Source organism: Seriola aureovittata, chromosome 15 (assembly GCF_021018895.1).
Source record: "Seriola aureovittata isolate HTS-2021-v1 ecotype China chromosome 15, ASM2101889v1, whole genome shotgun sequence".
Classification (NCBI taxonomy): Eukaryota; Metazoa; Chordata; class Actinopteri; order Carangiformes; family Carangidae; genus Seriola; species Seriola aureovittata.
The window spans coordinates 26,150,436-26,174,808 of record NC_079378.1 but is presented as its reverse complement, the minus strand read 5'-3'; the positions used below and the strand labels follow the sequence as shown (position 1 = coordinate 26,174,808).

At 38.6% G+C, this 24,373-nt stretch overlaps 1 protein-coding gene across 2 annotated transcripts; it reads right to left on the bottom strand.

The window, feature by feature from the left end:
* Nucleotides 1-1,698: 1,698 nt before the first annotated feature.
* On the bottom strand, nucleotides 1,699-18,594 carry msna (moesin a). Of its 2 annotated transcripts, XM_056396686.1 has the most exons (13): nucleotides 18,290-18,594; nucleotides 10,939-11,022; nucleotides 10,105-10,200; nucleotides 9,716-9,990; nucleotides 9,529-9,612; nucleotides 9,043-9,189; nucleotides 8,840-8,936; nucleotides 8,573-8,736; nucleotides 8,136-8,266; nucleotides 7,875-8,035; nucleotides 7,633-7,725; nucleotides 4,777-5,007; nucleotides 1,699-4,288 (listed from the first exon to the last, which is right to left on the bottom strand). In XM_056396686.1, exons 1-13 carry the CDS (start codon nucleotides 18,299-18,301, stop codon nucleotides 4,124-4,126), a joined length of 1,740 nt encoding a protein of 579 aa, XP_056252661.1. In that variant the 5' UTR covers nucleotides 18,302-18,594; the 3' UTR covers nucleotides 1,699-4,123. The 2 variants fall into 2 exon arrangements, with proteins under 2 accessions (XP_056252661.1, XP_056252662.1); XM_056396687.1 differs by lacking the exons at nucleotides 9,716-9,990; nucleotides 10,105-10,200; nucleotides 18,290-18,594 and having other exon boundaries at nucleotides 10,939-10,997.
* Nucleotides 18,595-24,373: the final 5,779 nt, after the last annotated feature.

Below are 24,373 nucleotides of genomic sequence, written 5' to 3'. Positions count from 1 at the left end.
GCTGGTAGGTGGATAATGTTACTTGACAGAGCCAGGCTAGCTGCTTCCCTGTCTCCAGTCTCTGTGCTAAGCTAAGATAACTGACTGTTGGCTGTAGCTTCACATTAAGTATATCTACACGAGAGTGCAGCGATCAAAATGTGGAACTATTCCTTTAAAGCGCATATGATTTATTTATGCTTTTTTTCTTATTGAAAACACCTTAAAAGCACTTGTCTATCAATAAGAAAAAAGCATAAATAAGTTCAGTGAAGACAAAATTAACCTTTTTGGAATAGTGCATATGATTTGTTTTGAAAGGCACTGACACATTATTTTTCTTGAAGCTTGAAATATAAACAAAATGGCCACAGCAGTTTCAGCCCTCGCACGTTACCCCAGATTGTGCCAGTGTACAATGTGGATGAAGAAATCGAGTCATCAGACAAAATCCTACTTTGATCATATTTAGAACAAGATATTTGACAACTTGGTATTACAAGAAAGGACGTGAATTAATGTGAAGCATGGACAGCTATTTACTGAGTCATTCTATGTGAAACACAGAAATCTACTGTGAGTTTTGTTCATATAGTGTCATAGCAGCTTATCTTCATGTAGCAGCTCAGAGTGTGAGTCATTTCTACACCCTTTTCAGGCCACTAATACCACACACACAGGGGAAGTTGGAGATGAAAAAACACAACCTCCATTTGGTGTTGAGAAAGAGATGGTTGATTTTCATCAAGTAGTTAAACAAGACATTAACGGAATTTCCTATTGCAAAAAGAGCTGAATTCTTACCACCTTCATTTGGTGAAATATACCACAAATAAAGAGGGAAGTGCTGTCCACATACTGCAAGAAATTATTTTCATTTAACATATTAATGATACGATGTTATGAAAAGTTGAAAGCTGTTGAACTTTCAGCTGGAAGGAGCATGTGGCTGTGGAAATGTGCTCTTATTTAAGCAGGAGAGGCAGATGCTGTCTGTACTCTGCACCCAGATTCATGGATTTAAACTGTAGATCAGAGCTTTTTTATCTGCTTGCCTGTCAGTCACTGGGTTTATCATATACCACTATTTGACTTTTGAGTTTAACCCTGAATGCTCCAAGTGGGATTTCAAGAATATATGTGACACTATGTGGCATTAGAGTATTTTTCTAAGAGGGAAAATCTACTCAGTGCACAGTGTTAAGATGTTTGCAGAATAATCATTTGCAGCAGTTTTAATTTTGCATGGTTTTCCACAGTATAGCCCTGCTTTAAAGATTGTGATCATTTTAAAGCTATTCTGGGTTTGCTGTGGTAAACTACAGAAAATTAACCCCAAAGTCTTTAAATATAATATGTACAGATATGTTTTAATAAAATTACTTTTCTATTTCTGACAAAACAGGGATCATTAACTAAATTAATGTGAATAAACTGAATCAATTTCAAACCGGTGCCATGTCACCCTCATTGGAGACTGAGGGTAAACTGCCACCATGTGGCTGATTCTAAGACTGCAACTGGAAGCTTGTGAACCATGAGGCCAAATTTAGATGGGTATGATCACTGTATTATTACAGAGTAACGTAAAGATATCTGTACATTGCATGTATGTCAAGATAAACCTGAATAAATATGTGAGAATGTCATAAATGAAACAGTTCATTTCTTCAGATATCACACACAGTAGTAATAGTAGTACAATGCAGGAGAAGAGGAGGCAGTTTAATCTGATTTTTATTCATTTGTGAAAGGAAGACTTTAAGCAGCAAGATCTGATGAATAACCTGGGCAAGGCACTGTCTTTCAATTTACAATATTAATTATGTTTCAGTCCTTTTTGATTCAAGACAAGATATTAAGTAGCATCTTTTAATACATTTCTTTTTCACACATGATGACTTGAGTTCAAATTACACTTGATTCTTAAAGGCTTAAAGGCTGTCAATACATGGTGCTTCAGGTAGAACATTCAGTGCAGCATAATAAGAGTTACTGTCAAAGGCATGGAAATATCCAAAATAGCAACAACTGCATTTTTCATTTCATAGCAGATACAAGAACTACACGCAACAATGGGCCACAACACTGTTTATCAAAATGCATCTTGGTACAAATTTTCATTCAATAACAGACGTAAAAATAAAATAAAAAGAAACATTTATCACTAAAATACATTTACTTTGAATTTGCAAAATGGTGTAAATAAATCTTTCAAACACTAATTTCTAAAAATCTATGAACAAGCAAAACTTTCTGCATGTCTGAATGCAAATGTGTAATGGTACAATGAAGTATGTTACATTCATTTTTACACAGAATGATTTGGCCTGATTTAAAGTTTCCATTCATGGTATATTGCCTGCCTTTAGCAATACACCATTAACAGGAATTCCTGTAGCATCTTTTCATTCGTCCTATCACAGGCTTTTGGTGTTGCTTGTTCCTTCAGCTTAGAACCACAGCAGTGAGCTGTTCATTCAGTTAACAATGAAATTCTGTTTTCAAAATGCACTTCATTTTGAACAAAAGCTGTCCTTGACAAGTACAAAAATATCCTCAGAGGTGTACTTTTTTGCACCTTACATCATTTTATATCTGAAAAATTCCAATTACAAAATACACAAATGTAATCAAATACATACAGTATATCAATAATCAATAATACATGCATTGGAAATAGTGCCTTTCTAGGACAGTACATATGCTGTGACTCATATTTCAAAAGTAAACTTTCCAGTGCATGTTCAATGAAATTGTTTTATTTTATGCATCAAATTCTTGGAAGATTTTGTGGAAAAAAGTTTCTACAGTGAAGTTCAGGTTAACAATCAAACTTTCAGCTTCACTTTATTGGCATTTTTCTCACTCACAAATCCAGCTTGACATGTGATAATTACAGTGTCCTTAAGCTGTATTGGTTACATTGATGCAAAAGTGTATTTTGATTATCAAACATCACTGATGAGCAGAGTTAAAAATGAAAAGAAGAGGCGTAAAGCTACAATAAAACACTTAAAGGTACTGTACAACCAAGTTCAAATGTCCTACAGGTTTTTTAAACTGAGGCTGAATTGAACTGATGATGAAGCCGATTTATACTCAATGTTAAGAAAAGTGACAACTGAAAGTTTCCACAGATGTGAGCTGTGTAGATATCAAAGAGACAACAAATCAAATGTTTTACAGACACCAGATTTGAATTGAATGGTTTGTGACAGAAATGCAACTTTTCTTTCTTCTTTCTTTCTTTTTTTATGTTGCATGAGAGAGTGAGTTAGATTGTTGATAATACGTTTACATTTTTTTTAAATTTAAATTGAAAGATTGGTTTAAAAATTGTACATAGCAAACACACGAGAGAAAGCTTAGGTTTTTAGGTTGTTTTCAGGCCAAGTTCATTTTGTCAACCGTTCAGGGTTTTCCATGCAGATTTTAAAGGAAATAAGAAATTCATGTGCTTGAGCTTTAACAGTAAAATTTACTGAAGCCTTGTAGTTACAAACTGACTTGAAGATGTTCAGAAATACTGTAATATTTGTAACAGCTGGCAGATTCTAAAAACAATCAAATGAAAAGTAAATAAATTGTAAATTTGTAAAAAATAATACTGCTCTATGAATGCTCCACCCAGACATTTCAGAGTCATATCATGTGTATTTGCTTGAGTAGATTACAGCGCATTTGCTTTTACAGCTATGGGCAACACATCATATTTTTAAAACTGTTGCATGTGTACAGCAGAAATATATTTAAGCTGAAATTTGAATTTGTCTCTTGAGTCTTTTTATTTGAAATCATGATACAAAAATGTGACAGAAAGATTGAAAATGCTAACTCAATGTGTCATGAAATGAGGTGTGAGCCCATTACTAAAATGCTACATAAACCCCTTGTCAGGAATTTACTAATAAAATACAGTATGTCCCTTTTCAACCAGTGACTTGCCTAAATTCAAAGTTCGGAACAATAGCAAATGGAATTTTGCAGATCCAAGTTTGTACATTGTGCTGTGCTTGTGCAGCCATGTTGTGTTGTGGATCTGATTTATTTGCGTACAGAGAAAACAGCTTGAGTGAGGCAGGACTGCAGTCCAGGCAGAAAGGCCCAGCTGTATGGGCTGCATCATTGGCGAACGCATACATCACATGCATTCGAACTCATCAATGCGCTGTTTGGTGTTTCCTGACCGGATCTGCCTAAGGGTCTTGTACTTGTCTCGTCCAGCTCGCATGTTCTCAGCGTGGATCATGTCATTCACCGTTTTCTTGGTCTCGTCCCGAGCGTTGGCCAACTCTGAGCTTAAAGCCTGGAAATACAGTTATCACAGTTTTAACACCTCACACCGCTACGTTACCATCAACATCTGAGACTCATTCTTATTTCTGAAAATATTACACCAACAGTTTTAGTGATTTGCACCTGTTTTTGCACTAACCACATATTACTGTACATTAAAATGTAAAATTCCTTTCACATCACAAGTGAAATCAATAAGAGATGAGACTTTCACTTGGTTTCACCTCAACAATTGTAAGTGTCCCTGATTGTTATTGCATTCCCATTACTTGCACTACAACAGTGATGCTGTAAAGCTGACATACTAATATACCAGCTGACAACAAGAAAACAGTAATCAGACCTACTGTGCATTTTTTTACTTTGTTGTATGATTAACTTCATCATATTCTTTCATTTTAGTTTATTAAAAATTCTAAAATTATCCCTCTGATCAATTATTCCAATACTTTAATGACACATCTACTGAATCTTGTAAACAAGATCTCAGAAACTCACAAGTAGATGCTTCTGCAAACGTTCATTCTTCTCAGCCTCAGTCATGCGCTCCTCTTCACTGCGGTCCTTGTACGTGGCAGCAGATGTGAACTCGGCACTGGCCTCAGCGCTGCTCTCGTCATTCTCATCATGCTCGTTCTCTGCGTTGAGTGGCTCCTGAACATGAGCCGCCATCACTTTGTTTTTAAGCTCTTCTTTGGTCTTCTCCAGGTCATCCTGCACCATGGTAGCCTGAGGGTACACAGAATCATGTGTTATATTTACTAGTCCACATTAAGATAAGTAGACAGACATTAAATGAATAGAAATGTATTTCATAGAACTGACAACAGTAGTTTTTATTATTAAAAGTAGTAGTTTCTCCTCTGGCTAAACACAAGTTTACAACAATGCAAAAGGCTCTGGGTGGATGTATTTGTGCTGCATTCAAAGACAACTGGGAACTCAAAGATTTCTCAACCTCTCACTTGAAAAATATGATGAATGGATGAATTCGGAACTTTGTTGTGGGAAGCTCAGGACCGAGAAGCAGATGCTCTGACGTCACTTAGGTGGCGTCCTCAGTTTTGGATGGTGTTAAATGAATAAAACTCTTCTCTGCCTGATCCTGCATATGTACTGATTTTCTTGAAGTCCCCCACAGTTTTTTCCATATGTTTTGATACTGCTGTGGACGAGAAGCTTTTTATTCCTGAATATGACTCCCCTGTCTTTCTGTCTGTTGTTTGTGGCAGTGGTGTTTTGTATGTTTGTTTCTATTGTAAAAAAAAAAAAAAAAAAAAAAAGTTAAAAAATAAAATATTCAACTAAAAAGAGAAGAATAAAACTCTCTAAATGAAGACTATATATGTGGTCCATGTTAATAAGTGACATTTGAAATTATTGTTATGTGTAATATTCTGACTGAATTGATGTATGTAATAGTTTGTGACAGCCCCTGTTTCTGTCATTTATCCTCATCCTTTCTTTGATGTCATAAAACAAATATTCTGCCATTAGAAGACGAGCTGCGTTCTGAACTCCGACGTGACTGAAATGCAGCATTAGGCAGAGTGGTGCTAAGAGCTGAATACTTAGGGCAGCATGCTGACAATGCTTAATGCTCACAATGACATTGCTAACATGCGAGTAATGTTTAACACTATTAATGTTTCCCATGTTCACCATCTTTATTTTGCATGTTAGCATGGTAATCAAACTAGACAGACTGAATTAATCAGCTAATCATTTCAGCTCTACCACACTCAGTGTACAACACAGTTTCTATTATTTTGGACACTAAAAATTTGTTTAAACAATTCATTAAATACACCAACAGTCCACTTCAGCCATAAAGTATGGGAGGACAACATGTTACAAAAGAGAAAAATTAAAAAGAGAAATTCAAGAGAAGAAACTGAGACTGACCATTACATTTTCCCCTGTATCACTGTTTCTTCTGCCTTGTTTGCCTGTTGTATTTTGTTAATACTTCTTAATTTATTTAATTACTTAATTAATTAATTACTTTTAATAATCAAAATATACACAGGAAATAAAGTATAAATAAGAGTGCTTGTGCTAGAAGGAGCTGGAGAATTAGAGCAAATTATGAGTAACACTGGAATGTCAACATGGAAAACTTATAGTGCAGCAGATAAATTTGTATTTGGAAGGTTATTGTGCATTTTATGACTAAAACATGAAACTTTCTCCATTTTGCTATAAACCATGTACCACATTTATCTTCAGACGTGGAGGCATTCCAGATGTGACTCTGGGACAGGGCAGAGCCCCCTGGGGTAATGAGTGTGCTCCACACCAAACTAGCATGCTAGCTTCTGATTAGAATGCTTGCTAATGTGCTAGCTACTCATGTAACTCAGTCAGTGTTTTTAACAAGCTATAGCTACCTCAACACCTGAAATAGTGGGGTCTGCAGTCCCCCTGCAAAATTGGTGCTCCAAGCAAAAGTATGATACACAGCCACAGCAGCAAATACGCATCTTTATGCAATTTTGGCAATTATATACATGATTATAATAGAGAAATAGGGCAAAAACTGGAAAAATTCAATGCTGAAGTCAATGACCTCCCAAGGAAACTAGAAGTCAGATACAAATTGCCTCCACGTCTAAAATAAAACCTCAGGGTATGTAGACTATATGCTGAAACTTTTACGCTTTAGTCACAAAATGCACAATTGTTTTGCCTACCTTCCCCACTATTAGTCTTAGTATTTAATAGGCCAGAATATCATAATGGGGCAAAAGAGTTAAACAGGATTTCCCCCACACAAAGAGAGCTGTCAGCACCACAATGAGTCACACTGCCCATTAACATGAAGGGGCTGGCCTGGCACTCATGCTCTTTACCAAAAAAGACATGAGGCAAACGGGAGCGTTCACCCCTCCCCCAAAAACACACAACAACAGGACCCCAGGAATGTCTGTCCTCACTGGGTCACAAGGGAGGGGCTGTGTGATCAGCAGAACATCAGACAGATGCCATTTAATTTGTATCTATGTATGTAAATATAAATTAAACAATAATTTGTGAGATAATTTCATATAAATGAGTTGAGTTTTCACAAATCATTAGTTCATTTATATATTTTACACAATTTATTCATGATTTTTGATGTATTTCATACTGAACATTTTGGGATTCATACAGTGGATGAAGTCCTTTTCTTGTTAAAAAGCCTAAATGATCAGGTGATGAATGAGAAGAATCAAACACGCTCTCTTAACGTCATCAGTTCTAATGTTGAGTGTTTTAAAGTGTGCTCTTTGTTCTTTCAAGAACTGAAAAAGAACTGTCCCTGCAATCAAAGGAAGACCACTGCTTGGTTACTATAGAGACAGTAGATCACACCTTCTGCTGCCACTGTACTGCCTCGTCTTCCTTCTTCTTCTTGGCGTCCTCCAGGAGGGAAATCTTCGAAGTCAGGTCAGCCAACTCTGTGGCCTGAAAGGACGACATTTCTTTTAAATTACTTTCTTATTGTTTATATTTGAAGCATCAGAACAACCTTTTCAGTCATCAAACATTTATGGTACATGTATTTTTTTTAGCTTCAACGCCCATGATAAGAGAAATAGTTTCTGATAACTGACCAGGTGCTCTTGGTTCTTCATCTGGTTCTCTGACTGCTGCAGCAGAGCCACCTTGGCGTCCTCAGCAGTCCTCAGCTCAGTCTCGAGGCGCTCAGCCTCCTCATTCGCTCGCTTCCTCTCCTGCTCCAGCTCCAGAGCCCTCTGTGTTTGCTCCTCCAGCTCTGTGCAGACACACATTCACACACACAGAGAAGCACTACAGGGTCACCATTCATTACAGTATGACAACAAGCTTTTCTTCAATATTGTCAAGTCACACACCTTGCTGGGCTTTTTTTGTCTGCTCCTCAATCTGCTTTAATCTCTCCATTAACTCCTCCTTTTCCTTTTCAATCTTTTCCTTTTCCTTTTCTGCAAGTTCTCTTTTCCTCTTTTCGTTCTCCAGCAGAGCTCTAATAGAAACAGACAGTACATGACATACAAGATGGATTAGAGTGTAGAGTAATCAGGAGCAGATAATCAGCAGTTTATTCACTGGGTAGTTAAAAACACACTCGTTTACACATCCCATAACCATCACACAGAATGCAGAGCATCAGTGTTATAGAAGTTTCTGATCCTGATATATTTTTAAATCAGGTCATCTTGCTGCAATACAACAAACTGTGGACATTTACATTAGAAGCCTTTGTCCTGAATTTAATAAATGATTTCAGCCATCAGTGATCAAACCTGTGTGTTAAATGTTGAGCTCTTACCTCTCCATCTTCTTGTGATTCTTCTCCTCCCGAGCCTGAGCCTTCATCTGCTGCACCTCAATGGTGTCAGGTTTGCGGCGGCGCATATACAGCTCATGGTTGCCCATGCACAGAGCCAGAATGCGCTTGTTGATGCGCAGTCTCGGAGCGTAGAATACAAAGTCCTAAAGCAGCAACATTAGAGGTTACTATCAGAACTCACACACAGACTTGTAAATATAGATTATTTCATTGTAACTAGGTGTCTGTTATTAAGGATTAACGTACAGGTGCTTTCTTGTCAATTGGTTTAATGACAAACTTCTTGTCATTGAAGGAAATGTTCCTTATTTCACTCCAAGGAAATCCAATTTTGGGTGTCATTCTGTTGAGGCAAGAGAAAAGAAAGTCATTACACTGGAATTAATAATAATGCTGTATGACAATTACACAAAACATTTTTATAATCACACTGTTGTGGAGCCACTCACTTGTCATTCTGTTCATATATGTTGAGGCCCAGTGCATCCACTCCCAACCACAGCTCTGTTCCTTTCTTATTCTTGATGTTGAAGTAGTTGACTCCATACATCTCAAGGTCTTGAGCGATCTTCAGATACTCCATCATGGATTCCTCTCTGTGGACACATGACATGTTTAACCCTGATCACCACACAGACCGAATCAGACAACACTGAGCTCCAGCTGGCAGGGATGCAGATGAAGACAAGAACAAGACAATGGAGAGGAACGTTCAAGGAAGTAGAATCAGATTGTGACCCAGTGTTTGCTGAAACCTCCAATGACTGAAGCACTAAAGAGAAACAGTTTGACAGACGCTCCAGAGACAGACAGTAAGAGAGAGAGAGATCTTCTTTATGTAGCAACTATTGAAAGGGGGGGCAAAGATGTTTCTCTCCTTTAGGTGTATATCTACCTTTACCTATAAACAAGTGAACATGCGTGCCAGTAGTTACCTCATCATGCCCTTGTGCTCTTCGTGCCACACCTGAATCCTCTCCTCCCATTGGTCCTTGTTGAGTTTGTGCTGGTCCAGAACTCTGTGAACATGAGACATCAACATGTCTCAACACACACTGGCTGCAATGCGACATCTATCTGATATTAACAGGCAGGTTGAAATGGTGATGACAGCTGTGTTACCTCTGAGGGAGCAACTGTTCACTGGACAGGTAGCCTGGTGTGTGAACTTCCTTATTGTAGTCACCATACTTGGCCTGGACCGCGTAGGAGGCCAGGAGGACCGCTGTCTCTGGAGGGCAGTAAATGTCGTCATTTAAGATTCCCTCCTTCACCTGCAGGAAGAACAGCCGCTGTGTGGCGTCCTGGATTAACTCCTCTGACACATCTTCAGGGTAGAATTTGGCACGGAACTTAAACAGCAGCGGGCTTTCCTTCCTCACATCCTGGGCTGTCACCTAAAATAAAACGCAGTGAGGTGTAGAGGTTACGGTTCTCTAAATAGACTTGAATTCCACAGAATAGTTCGATCTTGACAAAGGAGGAAAGAAGAATGTTCAATAAGAGCTCACCTTCTTATTGAGCTTGAGCCATGTAGAGAAACCCTTTGTGTCCTGGTATTGGAGTCCAAAGTACCAAACCTCCCGCAGCCCAATGGTCTTAACAACCTTAAAACATCCAAGCACAACTATTGTTAATGTCCTCTTCATCAACAACAAAAATGATAATAATTTTGAACTGAACTGAAGAAATCTGTATGACTGAATATCCATCATGTATTTTAATTTTAATTTTAATTTAATTAATTGATTTAATATATAAGAGCCAAACATTTTATGGTTCCAGCTTTTTAAATCTGAATATGTGCTGCTTTTCCTTGTCCCACATGACAGTAAATTCAATATCTTTGAGTTTTGGACTGTTGGTCAAAGAAAACAAGACATCTCATGACATCACCTTGGGCTCAGGGAAATTGTGAAGAGCATTTTATTTAATATTTTCAGATGATCTGTAGACGAAACATTTAATAGATTACTTTGTTTCACGTCTATCCTACAAATATCAAACTAAATAAAAACTACAAATACTTATTTTTTTTAAACCTAAGAAAAGGACAAAGAACCTCCAACACTGCACATGTGATAAAATAATAATAACAATAATAATCAACATTAAAATAAATGGGATTGAAGTATTTCCATAAAGTGCCTGCACAGCTATCTACATAGTAAGGTAATTACACATCATTATACATAATTGAAAACTGCTGCTTACAGCTTTATGTTTTTTAACTTACCACATACAAAAATCTTAAAAAAAAAAATTAAATCAATGATTGATTCAAAAGTTTGTTGATGTTATTGGAAAGCACATAACACTGGTTACAAGAGAGAAGTTTCTCATACCTGGTCAAAGAGCTGCTTTCCTGTTGTATTGGGCTGAATGGCAAACTCCAGTTCAGCATCCATTGTGGTGACTCTTACACTAATCTGAGGAAGGGAGCAAATTGGAAGAATGAGCCATTTGTAGATGCAAACAGGAAGTTAAAATATCTCACTGCACTAAAATAAACCGTCATGATCAGGACATTACTGGCTCTTGTGTCTTAAAAAAACCCATGTTGAATCCATGTTATGAATTTTGTTTTATGGTTTTAGCAATCACCCCTTTTTAAAAAATCACTTCAACAGTGTACATACACCTCTGGCATGAGAAACGATTAGGGTTATTTGATGCTGACACTGAAATACACAACTTTTTTTGACTTAAAAGTTACTATATGTACAATGTGAAACATTCAAAAGACAAACCTTTTGAAAATTAAAAGATGATATAATCACATACAGTTTTATACACATTTAATTTTAAATCAGCTGATTAAGAAGCAAAGGTGGTGCACCTAAAAAAATAAAACAATAATCATATGATAAAAAATAATATTTTGATCTTTTATAGAATTCATGAAGGACCATGTCTCTTGCTTCCACACTGTGTATAAGTATTGTACCAGTTTGGCTCTATCTCAGTACAGAACTTATCTGCAGGAAGTAACCACATCCTCTAGCGGCTGGGCCTTGTGAGGCATGGCTGCTAAACACTGAGCTCTCAAGAGAGTCATCCACATCCTGCCATGTATCAACCAACCTGTCAGCTTTGTGCTGAGCTCTTTAGCAAGAGCAGACTATGACTGTGTGTTTGATTCCCCTTCAGGTAACACATTTTGTTAAAGCCAGTGAGGCACTTCTTATTTAAATGACTTGAAATGTTTATGGATTGCACAGTTTCATGTCAAAAGTTGAATACATTTATTTAACCTCAGAATAGATTAATTTCTGTACTCAGTAAACTCACTGTGTAGGCATTTCTCTTTTTCTCTGTCTCATAGTGATCAACAGCAGCATGCATGTCTATTGGGAAATAACTGCGCAGGCTGAGGCCCACGCCTGCCCTGAACAACAATGGTATGCATTATTTCCCAGTTGCGGGGCTGATTAGAGTTGCGTTCTTTCCCATTCATGTCAGCAGGACCCCATTTACTGCTCAGGACACTTGCCCCTCTGTCACTTCCTGTCATCACCAGCAGTCTGAGTTGGAGTGGAACCTACAATCTGGGCCTACACACAGCAGCACAGATGTTTAGTCGTCTAGACATACCACTCTTTAAACTGACAACTGAACTTTGATGAACATTTTTCCATTCATGCAGATAAGAGCTGAGTTCACAGCCACCCTGCTTTGGGTTTAAGCAGTTTCATTTCCTGAGTCAGAATGGTTAATCTTGCATGAAAAAGGAACTACGCTTATACATTTTCAGCTTGGTTAGGGTGTGTCTCTCATGGCCAGAATTCAAAAACACTTAACACGCTATTATTAGCACATGCTCAAAAACCCACTCAGGCCCACGTGTCATGTTTCCATGACTTATTCTGAACAGTTTTTTTATCACACCAAAACTAGACTCCACAAATCATTTCCTCAGTTCTTAACAAGCTAAACCTTTAGCAGCATGTCTAAAGACCAATCTTGTGACAGTGTTATAATAATTTGCTTTATGATAAACAAGTGGCTTGTTGAAGGACATTTAGGGTGTGTGAAGCAATTTCACTGACTGCCTGAAACTGCTTGTTAACTCTATTATCTATCTCAAACAAACAAGAAGACAGATGGAAACTTTGACATGAGGATGGAACAACATGAAAAGTCACCAAAGTCATTTGGATTTATCCACTGGGGACTAAGAATGTCGTTTCATCCAGCCATTAGTTGTTAAGATATTTCAGCCTGGTCCAATGTGCTGGACCTATATACATTTCCTTCCATTGAGCCTTGCTGTTAGCATGGCTAAAATCCCTAAAATCCACAACTAAGTTAAATGCAATCTGTTGGCAAGGCTAAAAGAGAAAACATGTCATGAGAGCGAATTAAAGCACTAACTATCATTTGTAGGAAGTGGTCATGTTTGTTATATAATTATATTAAGACAGAGAAGTTAACCCAAAAGTGAACCCTAGGAAACACCTCAGGTTACCTCTCAAGAGAGAGGAAGTGAAACTGCTGAAACTCAAAGAAAAGGTGTGATTTATAGAAGCAGAACAGTGAAGAAACATATACTGGAGTACTGTTGTTTAGCTTATTATTTTTTCATCATATATGTGGGAACATTACCTTCATATGTTACAGAAACCATTAACGATAAAAATATTCACTGAAAACATGTGACGTACCAGCATTCAGTCACCTCCCATACACTGACTCACCAGTGTCACCTTAGTGTGCTGTTTACAGCCTCAACCTCCAATCAAAGCCAAGGCCAAACATAACATACCACCAAGTAGTTTCAGGATGGTCCCCAATACTGGTTCGTTTCACATGACCATGCCTGGTCCCCAGTGAGGGTTGGGGTTGGTCCAGTGTAACAATACAAGGCAAACCTGCTTTAAGTGAGTGGTCAGCTGAGCACAGCAGCACCTCTCATAACAGGCTGTGATGACAAACACCATCACATAACAATACACACAGTTCTGAGTCACACCATGCACCATAAAGGTCAGCAAATCAGGTCAACAAGTCCTCAACAATGGATCAAGCCTGGTAACGACGGCAACCATGCTTACAACCCTCAACTACTCGATTTCTTAGCTGACAAACTGAGGACAGTAACGGCACAAAAACATGATTTAGAGACAGACATTAAAATTTGATTAGCACATGTTGAACAGTTATGTTAAAATGTGGCATTAGCATTGGAAATCGAGACACTGCCAGCAGCATGCAGTTAACACTTCCTGATGCCAAGCTGAATATGAAGTGTGAGAATGTGGGAATGTAAAATGATCCTGTGTGTATAACCAGCCTCGTTATGATGTCACTTAAAGCCAATAATACAAGGGAAAGCCTGTTTATTTCCTCTGGAGCCAACATACAAATATCACCATTATCTACGAGACTACTGACTTTGGACTCGGCAGGAAAACATGTATGCAGCAAAAAACAGGTCCCCTCCTCTGTAAAAGAAACGTGTGATGTGAGTGGCAGCTCACTCTGATGGGGCTGTGTGCAGACGTAGGTTTTACAGGAGGAGAAGAGGATGAGGTTTCTTTCTATGTGGGGGGCGGACCATGTAAAGGGGAGGGGTCTTCCAAAACTGTTTCCCATGACTACAGTTTCTTAAATGTATTGACTGTCACTACAAGAATAATGTAACTGTTTACTTGTTGTTTTTACTAAAAACATAGAGACTGTTGCTTTGTCCTCTACATCCTGTATTATCTCTAGTTTACTGGATCACCTGACCTCTCACCAGCTGGCACACCTGCTCTACATTTCTCACTAGTAAAGGTATTTTATCTGTTAGATGCTGCTACTCAAACGTTATGTTTGCATGTTGCCTGAGTTTTCAATCACTTCTAGCCTTTATTCTAATGACATATTGTCTTCATCACAGCCATATACACAAACATACGTAGATCCAATAAAAACATTACACAGCAAAACAGGAAGCTACTACTGCTTATTTAACTGTGCCTGTGACCAATTCCCCAATTTGATTTTCCAGCATTGTTCAATCCTGCTACCTGCTCTGCTTGTTTTGTGTAGTGATGATTTGTTCTCCTTATTAACTGGGGAAAGGTTGTCTTATACACAACAGCAGATCCAGAGCAGGACACAAACTAACACTGATACAAGCCACAAGCTCCTCTGTTTGCAGTGATGCAGTGATGTTAGACTGGCTAATGCTCGCTGTAGTGCTTTGCTTATTTCATTCTTTTATTATGTACAGTTTGAACTCTGCTTGAGGGTTGCACTAGACAAATTATTATAATGAGAGCCAGTTAACCATAACTTATTCGTCTGTCATGTCATTGTATCTAGTGGTTATTTTAGCATCTACAGCAGTAGGTTATGCCCTATAGAAATGATTAGATGATTTAAACTTAAAATAGTTTAGACTAATGTTTTGATCCCAACAGCAGCTGTAGAAATAAACAAGAAATCAGAATAAGCCTAAAAGAATAGATTAATAAGCAATAATAACAAAGTACTTACTTTCAGAAGTTTGATTTTCTCTCATTAAACTAGCTATGTGGTTGTAGTTTGTCCAGCAGCTCTACCTCTACACACTGTTAATCTGCTCTGCTATGTGCTCCACAGACCCATTTAATCCCCTGCTGACTCTTTCCATTTCCCATTTCTCCACAGACACACTTGTTCAAAGTTTGGTCGTCCTAACAGGAAAACTGCATCTGTCACGATTTCTACACAATGGGCTAAAATGGTAAGTTATGCTCAAGTTTTGTGTGATAATAATAATGATAATAATACTGTACGCTGTGCCTGTATTTGTGGATAGGATGATTAACATTATTCACTGGTTGTTTATAATGAAAAACAGTTCAAAACAGGCTGGTTTTCTCCTGGACTAACTCTATTGTTGAAACAGAAAGTATAAACTATTACTTTTAAAGACCACGAATACAGGTCAGTGAACATACTTATTATTGTTACACCATGGTGTCAGATTTTAGCAATAAAACCAAAATACAATATTATTTATGTTTGTTTGGTGCTTGAGAAAAACTGTCTATTCAGAATGTAATTTTATGCGAAGTGCTTAACGAAGTAGATAATAATCCACAACTACAGACCACAACAACATCCAAACAATCTAAATGAAAGACTGCTAAAGCTCCATCAGGCTGTAAAATAACAGGCTGATAAACACAGACCTACAGCAAGTCCTGGACCTGCTGCACTGCTGTAATGCAATCTAAAGTGGAGCATGGCATCTGAGGACCATGCTGGGGGAAGCAGGGAGGAGACAAGCTAGACCATGATGTGAAAGTCCATATAAGGCTGCAGGCGAGGAAATTACCAGAAAGGAACTGATGTAAGTGCAGAAACCTTGAGTCACAACATGACTTCCTTGGGAAACTGAAGCACTGCCAAGAGGAGTCGAGCAGAGTCTCTCAATAATTACAGCTTTTGTGAAACGTCAGGGTTTTTATATTTCACTAAAACACTGAATAAACAACTGTTTGGAAAACGGTTCATGGAAAAACTCTTATTTACACCATGAATATTTTACTCCTTGAGCCAGCTTGTTGTGGATGTGACTAGAAATTGGGAACACAACTTTTACTGGGTGCAGAATGAGTTTCAGAGTATTTGCTAAATCAGTGTGCTTAGCTTCCTTCTTTCTGTGTCTGTTATATGTTCGCAGTGAGGTTTACTAAAGGAAACAGATCACTGAGTGTTGCAACAACAGGTCTGCATTTTAACCTTTTCACTGTTGATATCACCATCCGTCAGGTGCAGGGAGAGATAACTTAACAATGCAACAGCTTATACTCTTCTAATGTATATATATAATGTAGAACTCTTATAATACTCTAATGTATTTCTGCATCAGCACAAAGGGAACAAAACATCTCCTTTATATTTTTGTGTACATCATGACATGTTGCTAATTGTTGAATTCCCAGAACGAGTCTAGGATATTGAATATGAATATTGTCATATCCCATAATCCTCTCCTGTCATCATGCTCTACAACAGAGCTGCTGTACCTGCAGTATGTCTGTGCTTGTGAACTGATGGTTACTGTCAAACAGCTTCTTTGAGGTCCCTCACTGTTACTGCTGCAGCTGCTGCACGTACAGGACTATAGGCTGCTACTCAGCGTTGCAGCTGCACTCTTTAGAGATTTGGCACAAAGACTAAGTGAAGGACTAAAAATACATAACGATCATAAAAATAAAGTTCATCTGTATCAGCTTCAGTGTGATATAGAATATTGTTTAGCTCCATTTACTACAAACAGGATATCAACCTCTATAATAATGTGTCACTGCTCACATGCATACTGAACTGAGTTTTATTAACTACCCTAATAGCTCAGTTTTTAGTATTTAGCAAATCCCTTCATAGTCACTGAAAACTACTTTAAATGCTGGTATGATGAGAGGAATTCCTTTTGGAAAGACAGGGCAGTAAAGGCTTTAAATGCCAGGATGCTGTAACGTTTTTTTCTGGTTGACCGCCGGGAAAAAGATCGAGGAAGTACTAGCAGAAACAATACCGCAGGAAGAGAGCAGGTCAGCCCTTAGTACTATTTTTCTGTTTGTAATTTTGGAGTGCAGAAGTTCACAAGTCAGAAGTCATGATATGTGAAGACAACAGTGATACATGCACATGCTTTTCTAAAAAAGACCTAGAGTCAGACTGACTACAAAAATAATATTGTTTTTATAAGAAGAGATCAAGGTAATCTGATGTTGTTGTTTTGTTAAATAAATACTGATTTAATGAATTACAGTCTTGTGGAATGTAAATGGCTTTGTGCATAGATCACCTTCATCTCATGGTCATAAGTGACTCTTTCTGTAGAATAATGTTCCTTTTATTGTCAGTGTGCATGTGGGTGTCACAGCTCAGAGCAAACTGTGGTTAAGAATACGGACCACAAAGACTCCACTCTATTATCTTCTTTTTACTAAAAGCATTGAGCTGAGTCAAAATCAGACTGTCTTCATCAGGGGTACAAATGAGCTGGAGATAGAAACTACTTTCACTTCTGTTTGTCCCTGATGCAGCATGAGCCTTTTCTCCTCTTTGTTCAGAGCCCAATCACCACCCGCTCACATCTATTCTCTAGCTTCTTCCTTTGATAACACAGCTCTGAGCTAAATCTTGCCCCTCTTTTCTTATCAGTGGCGACCTGCCATAAAAGCTCCAAGTGCCTCTGAGCATTTTCCTCCATTTGCCCCAGAGCTGGCAGACACAGCTGGCCTGAGTGACAGTTCAAATCCCTCCTTGTTAGACCTAAGAGAGGGAGGCCTTGGAGGACTAGCCCGCGCAACGGCAGCCTCACAGCGGCTTCAGCCGAAACCCTCTGCTGGTGTGAGGGTCTTCAGCTGCGGACTAAAGCTGCAGTAAGGTTTTATTGTCATGTACCAGGCCCGAAGGCCTGAGTGAGACGTCTGATTAAAGGCGCTAATTTTAATGAACACACGGGCGGGAGCGCGCACGCGCACACAACTAACGGAAAGTACCCCAGTAATCCTCGGAGAGTGTGAAAGGATGGAACAGATTTTAAAATAATATGAAATAATATGTAATAATGTATCAGGGAGGGACTCCGGTCTGTTTAATGATCAAGTCCCGGTCAAACATTCAGTGCAATGAAAGCAGAATAATGGAGACACAAAGAGACAGACAGTTTATACGTGATGACGTTCATGCAGTTTTCAGTCTTACCGTTTTCGGCATCTTTCCTTTCTTTTACGTCCGGTTCAGGTTTTATTATAAAAGTTATTAAATCAAACGAGCAGTGAGCGAGACCAACAGAAAACTTTTTCCCATCAGAACAACGGCGCCAAACTAACGCCCTCCCGTGTCCAGGAAATAAACGCGACTTTCAGACACTTTGAACCGCTCGCTGGTGGAAATGTTTTTTCTTTGTTTCGCCTCAGAGTGAAACGGACTGGAGCTCGGTTTCCTGCTAACGGTACCGCTGACTGCAAAACCACACCCAGACCGATGACAGGACAGCAGCCAGCCAGACCGAGGGAGAGGGTTCAGACCGCCAGACTCCGCCTGCAGCAGCCGCATCATCATGGCTGACTTCACTGTTTCACAGCGACAGTTCACTGGCTCTCACTGGTTCAACACAAACCCCGCGAAACCCAAAAATAACCAAGACACCTTAAACATCTGAGAAGGCTGCAGAAATGAAACGTCACATCAATGATCAATAAATAGTAGAGATAGAAAGAGATAGAAAACAATAGAAATCCAGGCTTTTAAAGGGTCTGTGCAGTTTGATAGCAACTCGCACGAACTATGTAATAGATAATAATCATAAAATGACATTAAGTTGAAGGTATAAACCTTCTACATAAGTTGACTAATAGTAGTTATGATCTACTTCAGCTTCTACATATTCCCAATCAATATTTTATTATTAGTTTCATTTTAAATGGTTATTTCTCAGGCTGCCATGTTCAGGTCACCCCTGACACTGTATTTGAGACCCGATGTACTCCATAACATTCTGTTGTATGTATCATAGACATCCATTCTGGTCGGCTACATCAAGCTGCTCACTGACTCTGTTTCAGCGCACACTGTTAAAAAAGAATCTTAAAAAAACGGTCAAATGACTGGAAGCAGCCGCTGCCAAACAAAAACCTTAAAATTAAAGTAAAACATCCTAATTCAAATAAAGTGTAAAAACAATAAGTTTACGGAAAGTGTCATTAATATTTCTACAGAGAAAAACTTATTTTACAGATTAATTTATTATGATCAAACACCATCAATAGAGTGATGCCACTAAAGTTTCTGTATAGAAACATTTTCCTAATAATAAAATTAAGTGTCAATCAATGAAATATTAACGCATGCCTAATGTTGTAAAGTAAACCTTTTGTTTTGGAAGACAAAGTAAAAATTACTGTGTAAAACAGATTAAAATCATCTCAAACTTCAACTTGCAGTATTTGTGTTAACATTGAATCTTTAAGTATGTAAAGTAATATTAAAAACCTGTAGAATGACAATCTAAATACAATATTTAATATATTCAGATGTAAATTTACAATATCAACCAATTATTCACAAAAAGTTCTTCAGAGCCCCGGGATGATCTGAAGAACTAAAACTGGCATTTCTCCATTGGTCTATCTGCCTGTTAAGGTTACTATAATGAGGTCATGATGTCACCTCTGAAAGAGGGGGGCTGTGGAGCTGAGGGGGGGGTCTGTTGTTTTTCAGCTTGTATCTTCCAATTCAGTTTTATCTTGTTTTCCACAGTATTCTCCATATAGTTCTGACAACATGTGTGCCAAACATTATACTATCTTTTATGTCAGAATCCCAATTATACAGTGTATTAATAAGTCAAATCAAAATATACCACAAAGGTCAATGAATCTATACCAGAAGTGACGGTGCAACGCAGCAGATGAAGAAAAATCCACCCTCAAACTGCCAGTAATCAGCTGGATCCTTGGTGCATCTGGGGGGAAAAGAAATAACAGGAGACTGTCATGGTTTGCCATGGCAGACACTTTCTGTTTGAGTTTGTTTGGATTTTGTCACTTCCTGTTTTATTTTGTAGTTGGTTTCCTTGTGTGTCACTATTTTTACTTCCTGTCTTGGTCCTGTTTCTCTGTGTGGTGATTGTCTGCCCCGCCCTAATGTGTTTCACCTGTGTTCAATCACCCTTGCCTCCCTTGTGTCTATATAGTCTCTGTGCTCCCCTTTATCTGGGTCAGTTCATCTGTTCATGTCTGGTTTGTCATGTCGCCTGTTGTTATCTCCTGTAATTGTCCTCGGTTTTACCTGCTGTTGTAGTCCCCTGTGTTTCCCCGTGCTTCAGCTTCTGTTCAGTTTGTTCCTTGTTTGTACAGGTGCATCTCAATAAATTAGAATATCATTGAAAAGTTAATTTATTTCAGTAATTCAATTCAAAAAGTGAAACTCGTATATTATATAGATTCATTACACACAGAGCGAAATATTTCAAATGTTTATTTCTTTTAATTTTGATGATTGTGGCTTACAGCTAATGAAACCCAAAATTCAGTATCTCAGAAAATTAGAATATTGTGAAAAAGTTCAATATTGTAGACTCACGGTGTCACAGTCTAATCACCTAATTAACTCAAAACACCTGCAAAGGTTTCCTGAGCCTTTAAGCGGTCTCTCAGTCTGGTTCAGTAGGCTTCACAATCATGGGGAAGACTGATGACTTGACAGTTGTCCAAGAGACAGTCATTGATACCCTCCACAAGGGTAAGCCACAAAAGGTCATTGCTAAAGAAGCTGGCTGTTCAGAGTGCTGTATCCAAGCATATTCATAGAAAGTTGAGTGGAAGGAAAAAGTGTGGTAGAAAAAGGTGCACAAGCAACAGGGATAACCGCAGCCTTGAGAGGATTGTGAAGCAAAGGCCATTCAAGAATTTGGGGGAGATGCGTCTTACCTGGGCTAAGGAGAAAAAGGACTGGACTGTTGCTCAGTGGTCCAAAGTCCTCTTTTCAGATGAAAGTAAATTTTGCATTTAATTTGGAAATCAAGGTCCCAGAGTCTGGAGGAACAATGGAGAGGCACAGAATCCAAGTCGCTTGAAGTCCAGTGTGAAGTTTCCACAGTCAGTGATGATTTGGGGAGCCATGTCATCTGCTGGTGTTGGTCCACTGTGTTTTATCAAGTGCAAAGTCAACGCAGCTGTCTACCAGGAAATTTTAGAGTACTTAATGCTTCCTTCTGCTGACAAGCTTTATGGAGATGCTGATTTCATTTTCCAGCACGACTTGGCACCTGCCCATACTGCCAAAAGTACCAATACCTGGTTTAATCACCATGGTATTACTGTGCTTGATTGGCCAGCAAACTCGCCTGACCTGAACCCCATACAGAATCTATGGGGTATTGTCAAGAGGAAGATGAGAGACACCAGACCCAACAATGCAGGAGAGCTGAAGGCCACTATCAAAGAAACCTGGGCTTCCATAACACCTCACCAGTGCCACGCCGCATTGATGCAGTAATTCATGCAGAAGGAGCCCCAACCAAGTATTGAGTGCATATACATGAACATACTTTTCAGTAGGCCAACATTTCTGTATTAAAAATCCTTTTTTTTATTGGTCTTATATAATATTCTAATTTTCTGAGATACTGAATTTTGGGTTTTCATTAGCGCTAAGCCATAATCATCTAAATTAAAAGAAATACAGGCTTGAAATATTTCACTCTGTGTGTCATGAATCTATATAATATATGAGTTTTCACTTTTTGACTTATTTTCTGTAAAATTAGGATTCTTTTTTTTTTTTTTTTTTTACAGTGCACCTCACCCGTTGGCCCTTTCTCTCTGGACACAAACAAAGTCAATCAGTCTACCCTGGTGGTCCCAGGGTAAATGTACTGCAAGGATATTACACAGTGTTTGAATCAAATCTGACATTTACTCCAGTGTGTTCACCATACTGTAAAGTCATTACATGAGGCAGACACAATAATCACTGGAAAAGGACTTTAACTCTGAGGTTTAATTTCTATAAAGTGAGATTACATTACGTTGAGTTTAAGTCAGCAGACCCGATACTTTAAATAAAAGGTTATTTTCTTATATAAATATTTTTGACATAAAAAAAAATCTAACTACTATTTCTAGTGTCATCAATGAACCTTCAAACTCCATAATGTTTTATTTTTTGTGTTCTCGCATCTTTTAAGGAGAATTATCTAAACACAAAAAGCTATTTTTATGCAGAGGAGTTGAGGTGCTTTCTTCAGACCTGAGTCTGTGGTCTTCTTCAGCTAGCTGCATACATCCCAGCGACCCCCACCATGTCAGAAGGGCAGCTTGTTTGTGGCTATACAGGATCCTGGGCCAGAGAGTCTGCTATCACTGTAGGACTTGTAAAGCTTAAATGCTGTGAAGGCACAGTTATTACTGAAGATGACTTAGAGGAGCATTTTAACATTTTCACATTCAACTCAGAGCTTTACCCATCTGGAGACATTAAGGGGGCATGGTTTCATGGTCTTTTAGTGAATTAATATAACTGCCCCAGGCTTTCATACATAAAGCAGAGAGGGACAACAAACAGAATTCATCTAACAAAAGTTTAATGTCAAGGAGTAGATCTTCAAAAACAAACTACAACAGCAGTAACAGAAACTAACCACACATGTACGTCAGGAACATGGTCCTGCTAACTATAGTGGCTTGCAAAAGTATTCATACCCCTTGAACTTTTCCACATTTTGTCACGTTACAACCACAAATGTAAATGTATTTTATTGGGATTTTATGTGATAGACCAACACAAAGTTGTGAAGTGGAAGGAAAATGATACATGGTTTTCAATTTTTTTTTTTTTTTTAAAACTGAAAGGTTTGGCATGCAAAAATATTCAGCCCCCTTTACTCTGATACCCCTAAAATAAAATCCAGTGCAACCAATTGCCTTCAGAAGTCACTTAATTAGTAAATCGAGTCCACCTGTGTGTAATCTAATCTCAGTATAAATACAGCTGTTCTGTGAAGGCCTCTGAGGTTTGTTAGAGAACATTAGTGAACAAACAGCATCATGAAGCCCAAGGAACACACCACACAGGTCAGGGATAAAGTTGTGGAGAAGTTTAAAGCACGGCTAGGTTATAAAAAAATATCCCAAGCTTTAAACATCTCACAGAGCAATGTTCAATCCATCATCCGAAAATGGAAAGACTATGGCACAACTGCAAACCTACCAAGACATGGCCGTCCACCTAAACTGACAGGCCGGGCAAGGAGAGCATTGATTAGAGAAGCAGCCAAGAGGCCCACGGTAACTCTGGAGGAGCTGCAGAGATCCACAGCTCAGGTGGGAGAATCTGTCCACAGGACAACTAATTAGTCGTGCACTCCACAAATCGGGCCTTTATGGAAGAGTGGCAAGAAGAAAGCCATTGTTGAAACAAAGCCATAAGAAGTCCCGTTTGCAGTTTGCCACAAGCCATGTGGAGGACACAGCAAACATGTGGAGGAAGGTGCTCTGCTCAGATGAGACCAAAGTTGAAGTTTTTGGCCTAAATGCAAAACGCTATGTGTGGCGGAAAACTATCACTGCACATCACCCTGAACACACCATCCCCACTGTGAAACATGGTGGTGGTGGCAGCATCATGCTGTGGGGATGCTTTTCTTCAGCAGGGACAGGGAAGCTGGTCAGAGTTGATGGGAAGATGGATGGAGCCAAATACAGGGCAATCTTGGAAGAAAACCTGTTAGAGTCTGCAAAAGACTTGAGACTGGGGCAGAGGTTCACCTTCCAGCAGGAAACGACCCTAAACATACAGCCAGAGCTACAGTGGAATGGTTTAGAGCAAAGCATATTCTTGTGTTAGAATGGCCCAGTCGAAGTCCAGACCTAAATCGAATTGAGAATCTCTGGCAAGACTTGAAAATTGCTGTTCACAGATGCTCTCCATCAGATCTGACTGAGCTTGAGCTATTTTGCAAGAAGAATGGGCAAAAATTTCAGTCTCTAGATGTGCAAAGTAGAGACATACCCCAAAAGACTGACCGAGCAGTGAAAGGTGGTTCTACATCATATTGACTCCGGGGGGCTGAACACTTTTGCATGCCACACTTTTCAGTTTTTTATTTGTAAAAAAATTTGAAAACCATGTATCACTTTCCTTCCACTTCCACACAATTATGCGTCATTTTGTGTTGGTCTATCATATAAAATCCCAATGAAATACATTAACGTTTGTGGTTGTAATGTGACAAAATGTGCAAAAGTTCAAGGGGTATGAATACTTTTGCAAGCCACTGTATAT